This window comes from Grammomys surdaster, unplaced genomic scaffold, assembly GCF_004785775.1.
Source record: "Grammomys surdaster isolate TR1022 unplaced genomic scaffold, NIH_TR_1.0 239, whole genome shotgun sequence".
Lineage (NCBI taxonomy): Eukaryota > Metazoa > Chordata > Mammalia > Rodentia > Muridae > Grammomys > Grammomys surdaster.
Window position 1 is genome coordinate 5,814,194 of NW_021604684.1, and position 13,019 is coordinate 5,827,212.

General features: G+C 39.3%; 1 protein-coding gene across 2 annotated transcripts in view; it reads right to left on the reverse strand.

Moving 5' to 3' along the window:
* Positions 1 to 2,631: 2,631 nt before the first annotated feature.
* Malt1 (MALT1 paracaspase) overlaps positions 2,632 to 13,019 on the reverse strand; it is a 52,800-nt gene continuing 42,412 nt past the window's right edge. For both annotated transcript variants that reach the window (XM_028774244.1, XM_028774245.1), the window contains 4 exons: positions 10,502 to 10,651; positions 7,932 to 8,089; positions 4,816 to 4,941; positions 2,632 to 4,071 (listed from right to left, as the gene is read on the reverse strand). In XM_028774244.1, the coding sequence (XP_028630077.1) occupies positions 3,634 to 4,071; positions 4,816 to 4,941; positions 7,932 to 8,089; positions 10,502 to 10,651 (872 nt within the window). In that variant the 3' untranslated portion in view covers positions 2,632 to 3,633. The remainder of the gene's footprint in view (positions 4,072 to 4,815; positions 4,942 to 7,931; positions 8,090 to 10,501; positions 10,652 to 13,019) is intronic.

The window sequence follows — 13,019 nt, forward strand, 5'->3', positions numbered from 1 at the left end:
AAGTAGGGGCTGCAGAGATGGCTCAATAGTTAACAGCAATACTGTTCTTGCACTGGACTAGTGCTGTTGGATGCTTCAAAAGTGGATGCGACTTTAGTTCCAGGAGATCTAACGTAACACTCTATTCTGGTCTCTGAAGGCACATATATTCATACACACACACACACACACACACACACACACACACACACACACACACACGGGGGATATTCTTGTTAAGACTGGGTTATTTTCAGAAAGCTTGGTATGATGATGCATGCATTTAATTCCAGCACTTGGGAAACAAAGTCAAGTGGATCTCTGAGTTAGAGACCACCCTGGTTTACAGACAGAGCTCCAGGACAACTAGGACTACAGACACCCCCTTTCTAAAAAAAAAAAAAAAACCCAAACCAAACAAAAAAAAAAGTCATCTGAAGCCTTTTCCTGTTGTGGTTAAGAGAAAACCAAGGTCTACCATGTGAGCTCTCCTAATTCAAGACATCATTTCTTCTGTTGTCAAAAGATAACGATTTCTTGCAGACTTCAAAGTTTTTTCTTTTGTCTCTTAGACATAAAAATCTTTATTTTCTCCTCCATCAAGTGTGAGCACCTGATGTAACACAGCTTTGGCACTGATTTATAGTCATTGCAATACTTCCTCCATCATTCTGTACTAGCAGCAACAGCACTGTGGTCTAGATCTGAGTCATCCGAGGCACACGAACATTTTGAGTTAGTTCAACAGTTTCTTCATCTGTAGTACCAAGCCTGTTGAAGGTTAAATGAGACTGGATTGAAGATGTTCATCTCAGCATACAGAAGGCGGTGTTGTCCACTGCTCTCAAGACTAGCCACCTAATAGAAAATACTCCAGTACCAGTTTTATTACTTATGATGCTGTTGATCCAACATGCTTATACTTCATGAAAAAAGGTGTGTAGGCAAGAGTAGATTTACTTTGTTTTGGTGATGCTGTGGATCAAACCCAAGACTTTGAGTTTGCTAGCAAGCACTCACACACACCCTGACTGAGCTACATCCCAGGCTCAGGTTTACTTATGTAGTAACATGAACTAGAAACAAACATCTTTAGAATTCACGACATAAAAATATGCATGCTCTACCAGTGCTCAAATATAAGAGTGTGTTTATAGAAAGATAAACATGTGTCCTCAAGAGAAAGTTATAAAAAAGAGCATCTTTATAAAAATTGCATTAATCTGTATTTTAAGTTACACAACAGTTGTTTAGTATATACAATTAGGAAAACACAGCTAAGCAAACGAAAATATAATCCCAATGCTGTTATGCTGTTCTGGGTTGCTACACACACAGAATATTTTATACATTAACAGCTGGTCATGTTAAATATGCAGTTTTGTTTTTTACAAAGTAATTTTGGAGTGAATACAATTCAACTGTAACTTATCTTTTTTTTTTAAAGATGTATTCATTATGTACACATCGTCCTGCCTGCATGTATGCCTGCAGGCCAGAAAAGGGCACCAGATCTCATTATAGATGGTTGTGAGCCACCATGTGGGTGCTGGGAATTGAACACAGGACCTCTGGAAGAGCAGCCAGTGCTCTTAACCTCTGAGCCATCTCTCCAGCCCCCATAATTTATCTTTTTAAATTAATTTTATTTAGTTCCCCCCATACAGATGTCTCAAATCACAGTAAACCATTTACAATACACTAGGTTGTTTATTAAGAGAAGCCCACAAAAGTAAAACAATGGGCATGTTAAACTTGTGCCCACGTACACAGCAACTACCTAAGCCCTGGCAATGGGACTTGACAAGAATATGTGACTCATTGACAAGGTTACCTATATGCTCAAGCCAGGGACTTGAAAGGTCACACACTTTAAAGATGTTGAGGGAAATGTCCATACGCTGGTGATTTTCTGTTAGTTTGACACAAACTAGTCACTTTGGAAGAGGAACCTCAACTGAGAAAATGCTTTCATCAGATTGGCCTGCAGGGTTTGTGGTGCATTTTCTTGATTGATGAGTAATATGGGAGGGCCTAGCACACTGTAGGTTGCTGGTCCTACGTGCTATAAGAAAGTAGGCTATGCAAGCCCTGGAGAGCAAGTCAGTAAGCAGCATTTGTCCATGGCCTCTGCATCAGTGACTTCCCTCAGCGATGAGTATAAACTGAGTTGTAAGCTGAAATAAACCTTTCCCTCCCCAAGTTGCTTTTGGGTGTGGTGTTTTATCAAAGCAGTAGAAACCCCAAGGCAGTCCAAATGCCTATAGCATTCTTCCAAGACCTTCGTATGTATGTTTTTATGCATACACACACAACTAGATACCAAAGGCCAACATTGTCTTCCTCAGTTGCTTTCTACCTTATTTTAGACAGAGTCATTCACTGACCCTAGAGATCACTGACTTGGCTAGCTGAACAGCTCAACGATTTGCCTGTCTATGCCCTCAACCTTTTATGTAGGTGCTGGGGATCCAATCTCTGGTCTGCACACTTTGCAGCAAGCAGGCACTTTATTAACTGAGCCATTGGCTTAGCTCTAAGCCTTTTTTTTTTTTTTTTTTTCGAGACAGGTTTCTCAGTGTAGCCCTGGCTGTCCCAGACTTTCTTTGTAGACCAGGATGATCTTGAACTTACAGAGCTCTACTTGCCTCTGCCTCCCGAGTGCTGAGATTAAAGGCATGCACCACCACACTCTAAGATTTTTTTTTTTTTAATGGCTAAACCACTTATAGAATAGAAAGCACTGAAAGAGAAATTTGAGACCAGAACGGAGACTTCAGTTGTGCTCCAGTGTAAGACAGCCTGCCTCTATTTTCCCATTGATAAAATGAAGTTATTAAGCTCAAGGATTGAAAGGTTCTTTCTAGGGCTGAGAGATGTTAAGAGCACTTGGAGGGGAAGTAGGTTCAGCACCTAACATTCACACGAGTGGCTCACACCTGCCTGTAATTCCAGTTTCAGGATCTGATGCCCTCTTCTGGTTTCCATTAGCACACATACACACTCAGGCCCCCACATATACACATAAATAAAACTGAAAAGGAGAAAGGATTCTTTTTCAGAGCTAGCAACATAATTCAATCTATAATAATGCCATTTTCACGGCTCTTTTGAGTGGTTAAAATGAGAATATCTGATACACATACATATCTACTCTAATAACTCATTTTCCCCTCCAGTAATGATGAGCAAGCCCAGAGTCTTCCACATGTTAGCTGAGCACTGTACCACTGAGCAGTAATTACAGGCTCCATACTTCATTCTTACAGAATAAATTAACTCACAAAGTCTTAAAACAGGACAAAAACAAGAGATGGTCTGGTTAAATAATGTAATTTTTTTTTTTTGTTAGACAGGGTTTCTCTATGTATTTCTGGCTGTCCTGGAACTCATTATGTAAACCAGGCTGGTCTTAAACCCAGAGATCTGCCCCTTCCTCTGCCTTCTGAGTACTGAGATTAAAGGTGTGTGCCATCACTGCCCAGCTTACATAATGTAATTCTAATATCTCATATTCCTGAGCCTGCTATAAAAACAGTTGTTGCTAGCTTTCTCTCCATACATATGTGTTTGCCTTTCACCACACCTCACTATATATGAGTGTTAATTTATGTGAGATTATTCTAGCTATTCTAATTTTCAAAAACATGAAGGTCAGTTTTCAGAAATCATAAGCCTGTCAGAAAAACTGAATGGCATTTCATCAGTTGTCTCTACAGGCACATTACTTCTACCAAACTGGCAGTAGTGGGAGGGGGGGTAATTTGAAATAAACGCATGTGGAGTCCGGCTGCAATGACACCTGTCTGGTGGCATGCCGCTGTCTGAATTACCAAGATGTGAATGGTATACATCATGGAATGAGTCCTGAGGGGAATGGAAATGCCCGGCTCCCGCTGAGGTAGATGTGGAGCTGTGGTAAGGCTCGTCAGGCATACGACAAGCTTGGAAGCAAGTCTTCCTGCCCAATCCTCGGTGCATGTCTAACTTGGCAATAAGAGGCTTCCCCACATTCACCTCTTGCTTCTCCTCCACAGTGTCTTCTAGTCCTGAATACTGATATGACAAACAGACTGTGAAGATCAGATGTTCCTAAAAACGAGAAGAAGTGTACAGTGTGGAAACCGTAGTGTATCAGCCCCTGCCCTACCCGGGGCCCCACTTGGCTCCCTCTCTGAGGTTCCAAGTCCTGGAGGCATCCTTTCCAACTCCCCTAAAGCAAACAGGCAGGCTGGATCATTTGATTCTTATCTGCTTAGTAGAAGTCCAGTTCTTATTAAGTTGCGAATTCAGAGATTTCTTCCATTTCTGATGCACTGTGAAAGGCATTTTCCAGCATTTGAGGCACTGGGATCTCAGCCTTCCCATAACTAGAAACAAGCTCCCTTAGTGTGACAATGCCCTACTTCACCAAGCCCAGGCTGCGTGAGAGTACTACTACACAGTAGCTCAGTTAGACAACAGGAGCAGAGGTGACATAGACAGAGCCACTCTCACTTGTTAGCCGACAAGAGTTTGAATAAAAAGCAATTCTTATCTTAATCTGCCATGTTTTATAGAACCTAAAACAAAGAAAACATCACTTACAAGTGTATCTCATTCAAAAGTGGACTATCCACCATGTGCCTAACTTCTCAACAGCATAGAAGACAGACGGCCCTAGGCCAGTATCAGAGGCAGAGTTTAATGGCAAGGTATCACTGAGAAGACCACTGTAGGTTAGTTATTGCTGCTTCAATTTAATTCCCAAATGAAGCAGTTAATCCCTGGATGATGCTACAATCCATCTTAGTTTCACCCGTTTTTCTCGTTGCTGTAAACAGGAAAAGCAGTTACCTTTAATTTTTGTAGGGAGCTGAGTCTAGTGTAGAGGCAGTGCTTGGGAAGCTCTTTTGATACTAAGTAGCTGCCAGTTTCTTCAGGAGTCCCCTTATTTGCATGTTTTGGATCAATATCTAGGTCCTATAAAAAAAACAAAAAACAAATCAGTGAATGTTGATGCAATCAACAGAAGTCATAACATAGACTATAACATAAAATATCTTATAGGTACTGTTCTCTCATGAGCACCGGCTTGAATAGGTAATCCCTTTTTTAGGTCTAAAGAAACATGAAAATCATTTTCTAAGGTGATAAATTGCCATAGGAATTCTAGACTCTATACATTTTTAAAGTAGTTACATTAAAAACATTTAAAGTTATTTCTAAAAGGATAGTTGCCTTTTAAAATATTCTTTGAAACACTTTGTAACCTGTTCTGGTTTCCTTTTCAGACTTGGATTCTATTTTTTTTTTGGGGGGGGGGGGCGGAGACAGGGTTTCTCTGTGTAGCCCTAGCTGTCCTGGAACTCACTCTGTAGACCAGGCTGGCCTCGAACTCAGAAATCCCCCTGCCTCTGCCTCCCAAGTGCTGGGATTAAAGGTGTGCGCCTCCACTGCCTGGCCTCTTTTTTCTTTTTTTAAATGGCTTTTCCCCCCTAAGATATATTTATTTTATTTCTATGAGTGCACTGCAGCTGTCTTCAGACACACACTGGAAGGGGGCACCAAATCCCATTACAGATGGTTGTGAGCCAACATGTGGTTCCTGGGAATTGAACTCAGGCCCTTTGGAAGAATAGTCGGTGCTCTTAACTGCTGAGCCATCTCTCCAGCCATCTTGGATTCTATCTTTATTATCATTTTAGGAAGTTACAGGGAGATTCATATGCATAGAATACTCAGAAAGAATAAATGAGCAAGATAAAAATTATCACCTCTTGGGCTGGAGAGATGTCTCAGCAGTTAAGAGCATGGACTGCTCTTCCAGAGGTCCTGAGTTCAATTCCCAGGAACCACATGGTGGCTTACAACCATCTTTAATGGGATCTGACACCCTCTTCTGGTGTGTCTGAGGACAGCTACAGTGTACTCATACATAAAATAAATAAATAAATCTTTTAAAAAAATTAGCACCTCTCTTCTTCTCCTCTTCTTTCTTCTCTTCTTCCTCCTAATCCTCTTTTTCTTCTTCTTATGGCCAAAGCACTAGTGAAAAACAAGGGGTGTTCTGCTCCTTCTGAGGGAAGCCTGTGGTCTTTTCTGGCCCATCACACAAGGGAGGTCTATCTTACACACTGTAGCCAAGACAGCAGGTAGGGTGGATCTGTCTACTTTGGGGGTTCCATGTTACATAAATTTGTACTCACATGAAGCTATGCCCTTCATGAAGCTTTTGTGATTTTTCTCTTAGTCCTTGCTTACTTCTTTTTTCTTGTTTTTTTTCGAGACAGGGTTTCTCTGTATAGCCCTGGCTGTCCTGGAAGTCACTCTGTAGACCAGGCTGGCCTCGAACTCAGAAATCTGCCTGCCTCTGCCTCCCAAGTGCTAGGATTAAAAGCGTGTGCCACCACTGCCAGGCTCCTTGCTTACTATCTTAATCTGTCACTCATACACAGGGGGAAAAATAACTATTTGTTGGTTTTTTTAAACTAGTCCAAAGTGATATCAGAACTAAATGTTTGAAAAGAACAGGTTTCTGTTCTTCCTATGGCTACCATAGCTTGACAAGTCAGGGTTTTTGTTTTTGTATATTTTAATTTTTTTTAAATTTATGCATTTGTATGTGTGCACAGGAAAGTACATGTTATTACATGGATATGGGTAGCTCTGGCAGCCAAAGGGTGCTGAATGTCCTGGAACTTACAGGTGTGACCTGACTGATGTGGGTGCTGAACTCTAGTCCTCTGCAAGAGCAGTGAGTGTCCTTAACCTGAGTCCTCTCTCCAGCTCTAGCAGTAATGTCATCCATGACATTTGTTTATACACACATCCACACCCACACACCCCTTGTATATATAATATTACATTCTTCTCACATTTGAAATTCTTTTTTTTCTTTCATCACCAAAGATATTTTATTCAAGTTACCAACACAAATGAGTTATTTTGGTTTTGAATTACAGAATTAAGTCCAAACTGAAAACAAATAGCTTCTGTTTTTTTTTTTTTTTGTCTGTTTTCTTGAGACAGGGTTTCTCTGTGTAAAAGAGCCCTGGGTGTTTTGGAATTGCTCTGTAGACCAGGCTGGCCTCGAACTCACAGAGACCCACCTGTTTCTGTTTCCTGAGTGCTGGGATTAAAGTGGTGCACCACCATGCCTGGCTCACTTCCCAGTCTTTAAGGGTCTACCAGGCCAGGCCCTTGGTGGCCTTTGCTTTTCTTTTCCCCCATTTCTTTTCTCTCTTGGCCTTCAGTCTTTTTCTTTGCCTTTGGTTCATCCACACTGGGTACTGGCCATGCTGGTCTAGAAGAGTCTTTCTGTTTCTCTTAATTTCAGTCTCCATTTTCATGTCATCTGTGTGGTTCTCCATCCTCCTACATCTCTACATTTGAAATTCTATTTAGAGAATATACTAAAGACATACTTTCTGAGTGAGTTTTATGGTTTTTGTTTTTTGGTTCATTTGATTTTTTTGTTTTCTGGAACAGAGTTTCTCTTTGTAGTCCTCGCTATCCTGGAATTCACTTTGTAGACCAGACTGGCCTCAAACTCATAGAAATACACATGCCTCTACCTCCCAAGCATTGGAATGAAAGGAGTGCACCACCACTGCCAAGCTGGACTTTTATGTTTTTAAAAGTTTATTATTCAAGTGATTTTTTTTTCTTTTTCCTTTTTTTTCGAGACAGGGCTTCTCTGTGTAGCCCAGGTTGTTCTGGAACTCACTCTGTAGACCAGGATGACCTTGAACTCAGAAATCCACCTACCTCTGCCTCCCAAGTGCTGGGACTAAGGGTGTGTGCCACTACTGCCCAGCAATTTTTTTCTTTTGATGCTGGGGATAGAACATAGGGCCTTACACCTGCTAGGCAAGCCCTCTATCCCCAAGCTATAGCCTCATTTCAAACTTCAGTCTTTAATAAGTGAGAAGTTATCACTGTATTTTAGACAAGAAAAACAAGAGACTTACAAGAGGGAAATCAGTAACATAGGCGTCACACATTATTATCTCAGGTGGTTTGTGGACTATACTTGTGTAGATTATCATGACATTGGAGAACTCGGCGGCAAATCCTAATTGAATATGAACGCCACACTGAAATTTAAGGCACATACTTTCTGGAAGTTCTGGAAAAGAACAGTAGAAACAACTTATAAAAATATCAGTTAAACAGTAGTTGGTAAATTTTCTGGTGGATCATAAATATTTGCATAGCGTAGACTAGGTTAGATTCTTTGCTTAAGAATACGATGTAATGTTACTACTGAAACATACATACAGACAGACCAAAAGCTGAACTTTTCATTTACTATAGTTCCTTGCTATTTGCATATATGGCTTTTCTAGTGGTAATAAAATATACGTAGATTTTTATTAATGACTCAATCTTTATGACGTGTGTGTGTGTGTGTGTGTGTGTGTGTGTGTGTGTGTGTGGTGTGATTTTGGGGATAAAACCCAAGGTCTCCAAGGTCTTACACATTCTAGGTAAGCGATCTATGATTAAGCTAAAGCCTCACACAGTAACAAGAATTTTTACAAAGGGTAATGTTACCAGTGGTATGATAATTTGTTAACTAGTCATTTTGCTACTTCTGAATAGCTTCAGTATTTTGGAGTTTTGATATTTTTATTAGCCTGTATTTCATACATTTAATGCTTCAGAATTGTTGAAGATTGCTATTTGATGGTTCTTACATATGCCATACTGTTTTTAATTGACATGAAATATAACTAAACTTTCACTAATTTTTTTTTTCTTTTTTTCTTGAGACAAGGTTTCTCTTTGTAGGCCTAGTTGTCGTAGAACTTGCTCTGTTGACCAAGTTGGCTTTGAATTACAGATATCCCCTTGCCTTTGCCTCCTGAGTGCACTAAAACATTTCTAAAACAGGGTTATTTTTTTAAGTCTGTGTGGGATTAAAATATGAAATAAATGATATAAATGATTTAAGTATATCTCTCCCTGGTTTTTGACATAGGGCGATAGGGTCTGTGTAGGCCAGACTGACCTGGAACTCCCTAACAAGACCAGGATAGCTTTAACTTTCAATCCTCCTGCCTCAGGGTCTCAAAGGCTAGGGTTGCAGGTGTGTACCATCATCCTCATTTGCTTTTGTCTTATGAAAGTTTTGTTTATTGTTGAGTTTATTTAATTTTAATTTTGTGGGATGGTGCTGAGACCTCGACCTCAGACTGCATATGTGTCAGGTTAACACTTCAGCTACTGAGCTATACCCTATCATCTAATGTTCATATTCACCACTATGATTTTGTTTGTGTTGTTTAGATAAATGTATGTACACACATACACACACACACATATATATATATTTGTAGAAAAGACAATTTTAACTATTTGTGCAATTATCTAATGGTGATATATTTATAGTATTTTACCCTATAATGTGCTCTAACACTGTAAATTTGCCAAAAATTGTGACTTATTATGACAAAGCATTATAAAAATTTTTAAAAACAGAAATTCAAGGAATACATTATTTTTTCAACCTTCTCTACAATAAGAGATTCAGAGTAGATACTTGGGGAATTTTACAGAAATTCCAAAGACCATCCTTCAGGCAGTAATCCAAGCTTTTTTTTTTTTTTTTTACTGTATCATATAAAAAACTACCAGAAGGTCATTTTCTCTTCTTCTTTTTTTGTCTTTGCCACTCTGTCCACCAATTAAATGTCATAGATAGTATGACAATAATAGTTATGAGTGTGTTGCCTCCATAGGTGAATTTGTAGTCACTATCAACAACTCTATGTGACAGGGACTGCTCCTTAACCTTAGACAAGCTGAGCACATGGTAGACTCCAGACCTGCCTGACTTCTGACAGCTGCACATTCAACAGTCACAGTGTAGAGAAGGTAAAGGCTTCCCTGCATCCCACAAAAATAAAAATTTAAGCTCACTTTCAGAAAAGAAGGATTAAATAGGATTACTTGAGTTGTGGAGTTCTAGGCCAGCCTAGGTTATCTTTTTCAAAAGACAAAAACAAAAACAAAAAAAATAAAATCAGTTTTCATTAATAGTAAAATAATACATGAAATAACCTGGTATTTCTAGTATAAATCATGTATAACTAAACATTAGTTTTGGACTTGCCTACTAGATAGATGAACACTTGTTCTTTTGAGGTAGCATCTTTTCATGTGTCCAGACTGGCTGTGAACTCATGATCTTCCTGTCTTAGCCTTCCAAGTGCTGGGATTATAGGCACACACCACTATACATGGCTTCCACCCCCATTCCAATCTCACTGTAAAATTGAGAACTGTCTTCTTAAAATATAAGACTTAGGATTTAAAAATAAGTTTACAGCTAGCTGAGCATTGTATCACCTTTAATCTCAGCATCTAGGAAGCAGAGGTAAATGCATATGTGAATTGGAGGCCAGCCTGGTCTATAGCTGGAGTTCAGGCCAGGGAGGGCTACATAGAAAGACACTGCCTCAAAAACCACAGCAAAACAAACAAACAAGAAACAAAGTAAAAAGAACACTCTCAGAAGAAACAGACTTTGGTTTACCATGAGCCTTGGCCCACTGCAGGTTCCGCACCAGAGCCTCTGCAGAGCAGGCTGCTGCCTGGATTGGATCGGTAAGCGCTCTCTTTTCAGACAAGCTGCTTCGAATCTCTAGAGCTTGTCTGCCTTTGGTAAGGTGACATTTACCCATATCTGGAAGACAAGAAGGTGAACATTTTTTAGACTGATTCTTTTGTTATGTCTAAAATATTTAAGCAGGCAGAATGGTGAACACTTTTAATCCCAGTACTAAGGAAGAAGAGGCAGGAGAATCTCTGTGATTCAAGGCTAGCCTGATCTACAGAGCAAGCTCCAGGACAGCCAGATTACATATAGAAACCATGTCTCAAAAAACAGAACAAGGCCGGGCGGTGGTGGCGCACGCCTTTAATCCCAGCACTTGGGAGGCAGAGGCAGGGGGATTTCTGAGTTCGAGGCCAGCCTGGTCTACAGAGTGAGTTCCAGGACAGCCAGGGCTATACAGAAAAACCCTGTCTTGAAAAACCAATAAATAAATAAATAAATAAATAATATTTCAAGTGGTCTTGATATTTTCCCTGCTTATAGTGATGTGGAATGAATATCTGTCCATATTTTCATTACCATGTAAATACACTTAAGTGAAAATATATTCTTGTTTTCCCCATAGTTTAACTTTTTTTATATATGACTGTTTTGCTCACATGTATGTCTGCACCACATGTGTGTCTAATGTGCATGAAGATCAGTAGAAGAGTTGGAGCCCCTGGAATTAGAGTCCCCAAGTTGTGAGCTGCCATGTGGGTGCTGGGAATTGAACCTGGTTCAAAGAACAAGTGCTTTTACAACAAGTGGTCTGTCCAGCCCTTTGTCATGTTTTGATTGTGTCGCTTTTGTTTTGCTCATTGATTGAGAAGAACATTGTATGGTTCTGTGGTACTAAGTTACACCCCTGAGACATCACTGAATACAAATAGTAGTCTTACATTTGGCTTGCTGATTTCCTCTAATTCTTGCTTAGCTGGTGTGCCATTCATTTCTACTTCTTTTATTGTGTTTTACCTTGCTTTGAATGTACTCTGCTCTTCTGTTTCTAACATCAGAAGATTAATACACACTTATTTAAGCACACTGTCTACCTTTTTGTACCATATGAGTAGAGCCACATCAGCTTCCTTTTGACTAACCATATGCTATTTCTTAAGCATTTACTTCCAAACATTTCATCTTATTCAGCTTTGGCTGTAACTTTTAGGGGTAGCAAGTAATAGACTTTTAAATGCAAAAATGGTGATCTTTTCTTGAAACTAAAAATTTTCGCTCATTTACCTTGGTGGTGGTGGTGGCGGTGGTGGCGGTAGTAGTGGTAGTTAATTGATTGGTTTTGTTTAATTTTCAGGTATTCTCCCTTATATAGTCCAGGCTGGCCTGGAGCTCACAGTCCTCCTGTCTCTCCCGTCCCAGTGCTCTGATTACAGGAATGGACCACCATACCTAAATTTTTAACTTTTTTAGCCATTCATTTTTTTTCACTTGGTTAATTAAGTTTTTCTGTTTCTTTTTTAAGTCTTGCTTAGCTTTTCCTTTTTAATCAAAAAAGTCTTTAATATAATCTTTATTCTCCCTACTTAATCTCCAACATATACTGATTTGAGATTACAAGAGTACACCATCTCACCTATTTTTACTACTTATTAACAATTCATAGCATAATATACAGAAATAGGCTGGGAAGTCATAGCACATGCCTTTAATCCAAGCACTTGTGAGGCAGAGGTAGGTGGATCTCTTGAGTTTGAAGCCAGCCTGGTCTACAGAGCAAGCTCCAGGACAGCCAGGAATCCTGCCTCAAAAAAAAAAAAAAAAAAAAAAAGAGCTCTTGAATCCCATGCTAATCCCCACCCCCAACCCCAAATAAACAGAAGTAGAATCAGTAAATTACCATTTACTCATACCAAGTATATAATAAATTTTAAGTTTAAATTGGTGCATACAGGTATACAAAAGTCTTCCCAGGTTGGATAAAAGTAAAACATTACAATAACCTATTTATATCATTTTTGTTAAGTTGAAAACTAAAATGTCAACACATTATTTACTAGTATTATGCATTGGGTAATGGTGACTTCAAGCTGGGAGCAAAGGGGCAATGGCATTTAGGCTAGGTTTAGGTTTTATTATATTACTTCCTGTTTAAAAATAGATAGATGAAAATGTGACATGCAATTTTAATTTTTCTCATGTATGTGTTGTCATTTGACTTTCTACTGAATGTATTTCTCAGCAGAGTACAGACATAAATTATCATGGCATCTCTCTTAAAAAGGAAGCATGTCTAGCCAGTTGTGGTTCACCCACATGTGGTTCATGTCTAATCTGAGCTACATAGTGAATTTGAAGTTATCACAGGCTACATGAGACCCTATCTCAACAAAACTAATAACAATTAATAATTAGGAAAATTTTGTGTGTTTTCTCAGTGTTTTGACCCCAGCACTTTGAACTATGCTTGGTGCATAGTAAACTCTGAGTAAGTATTTGT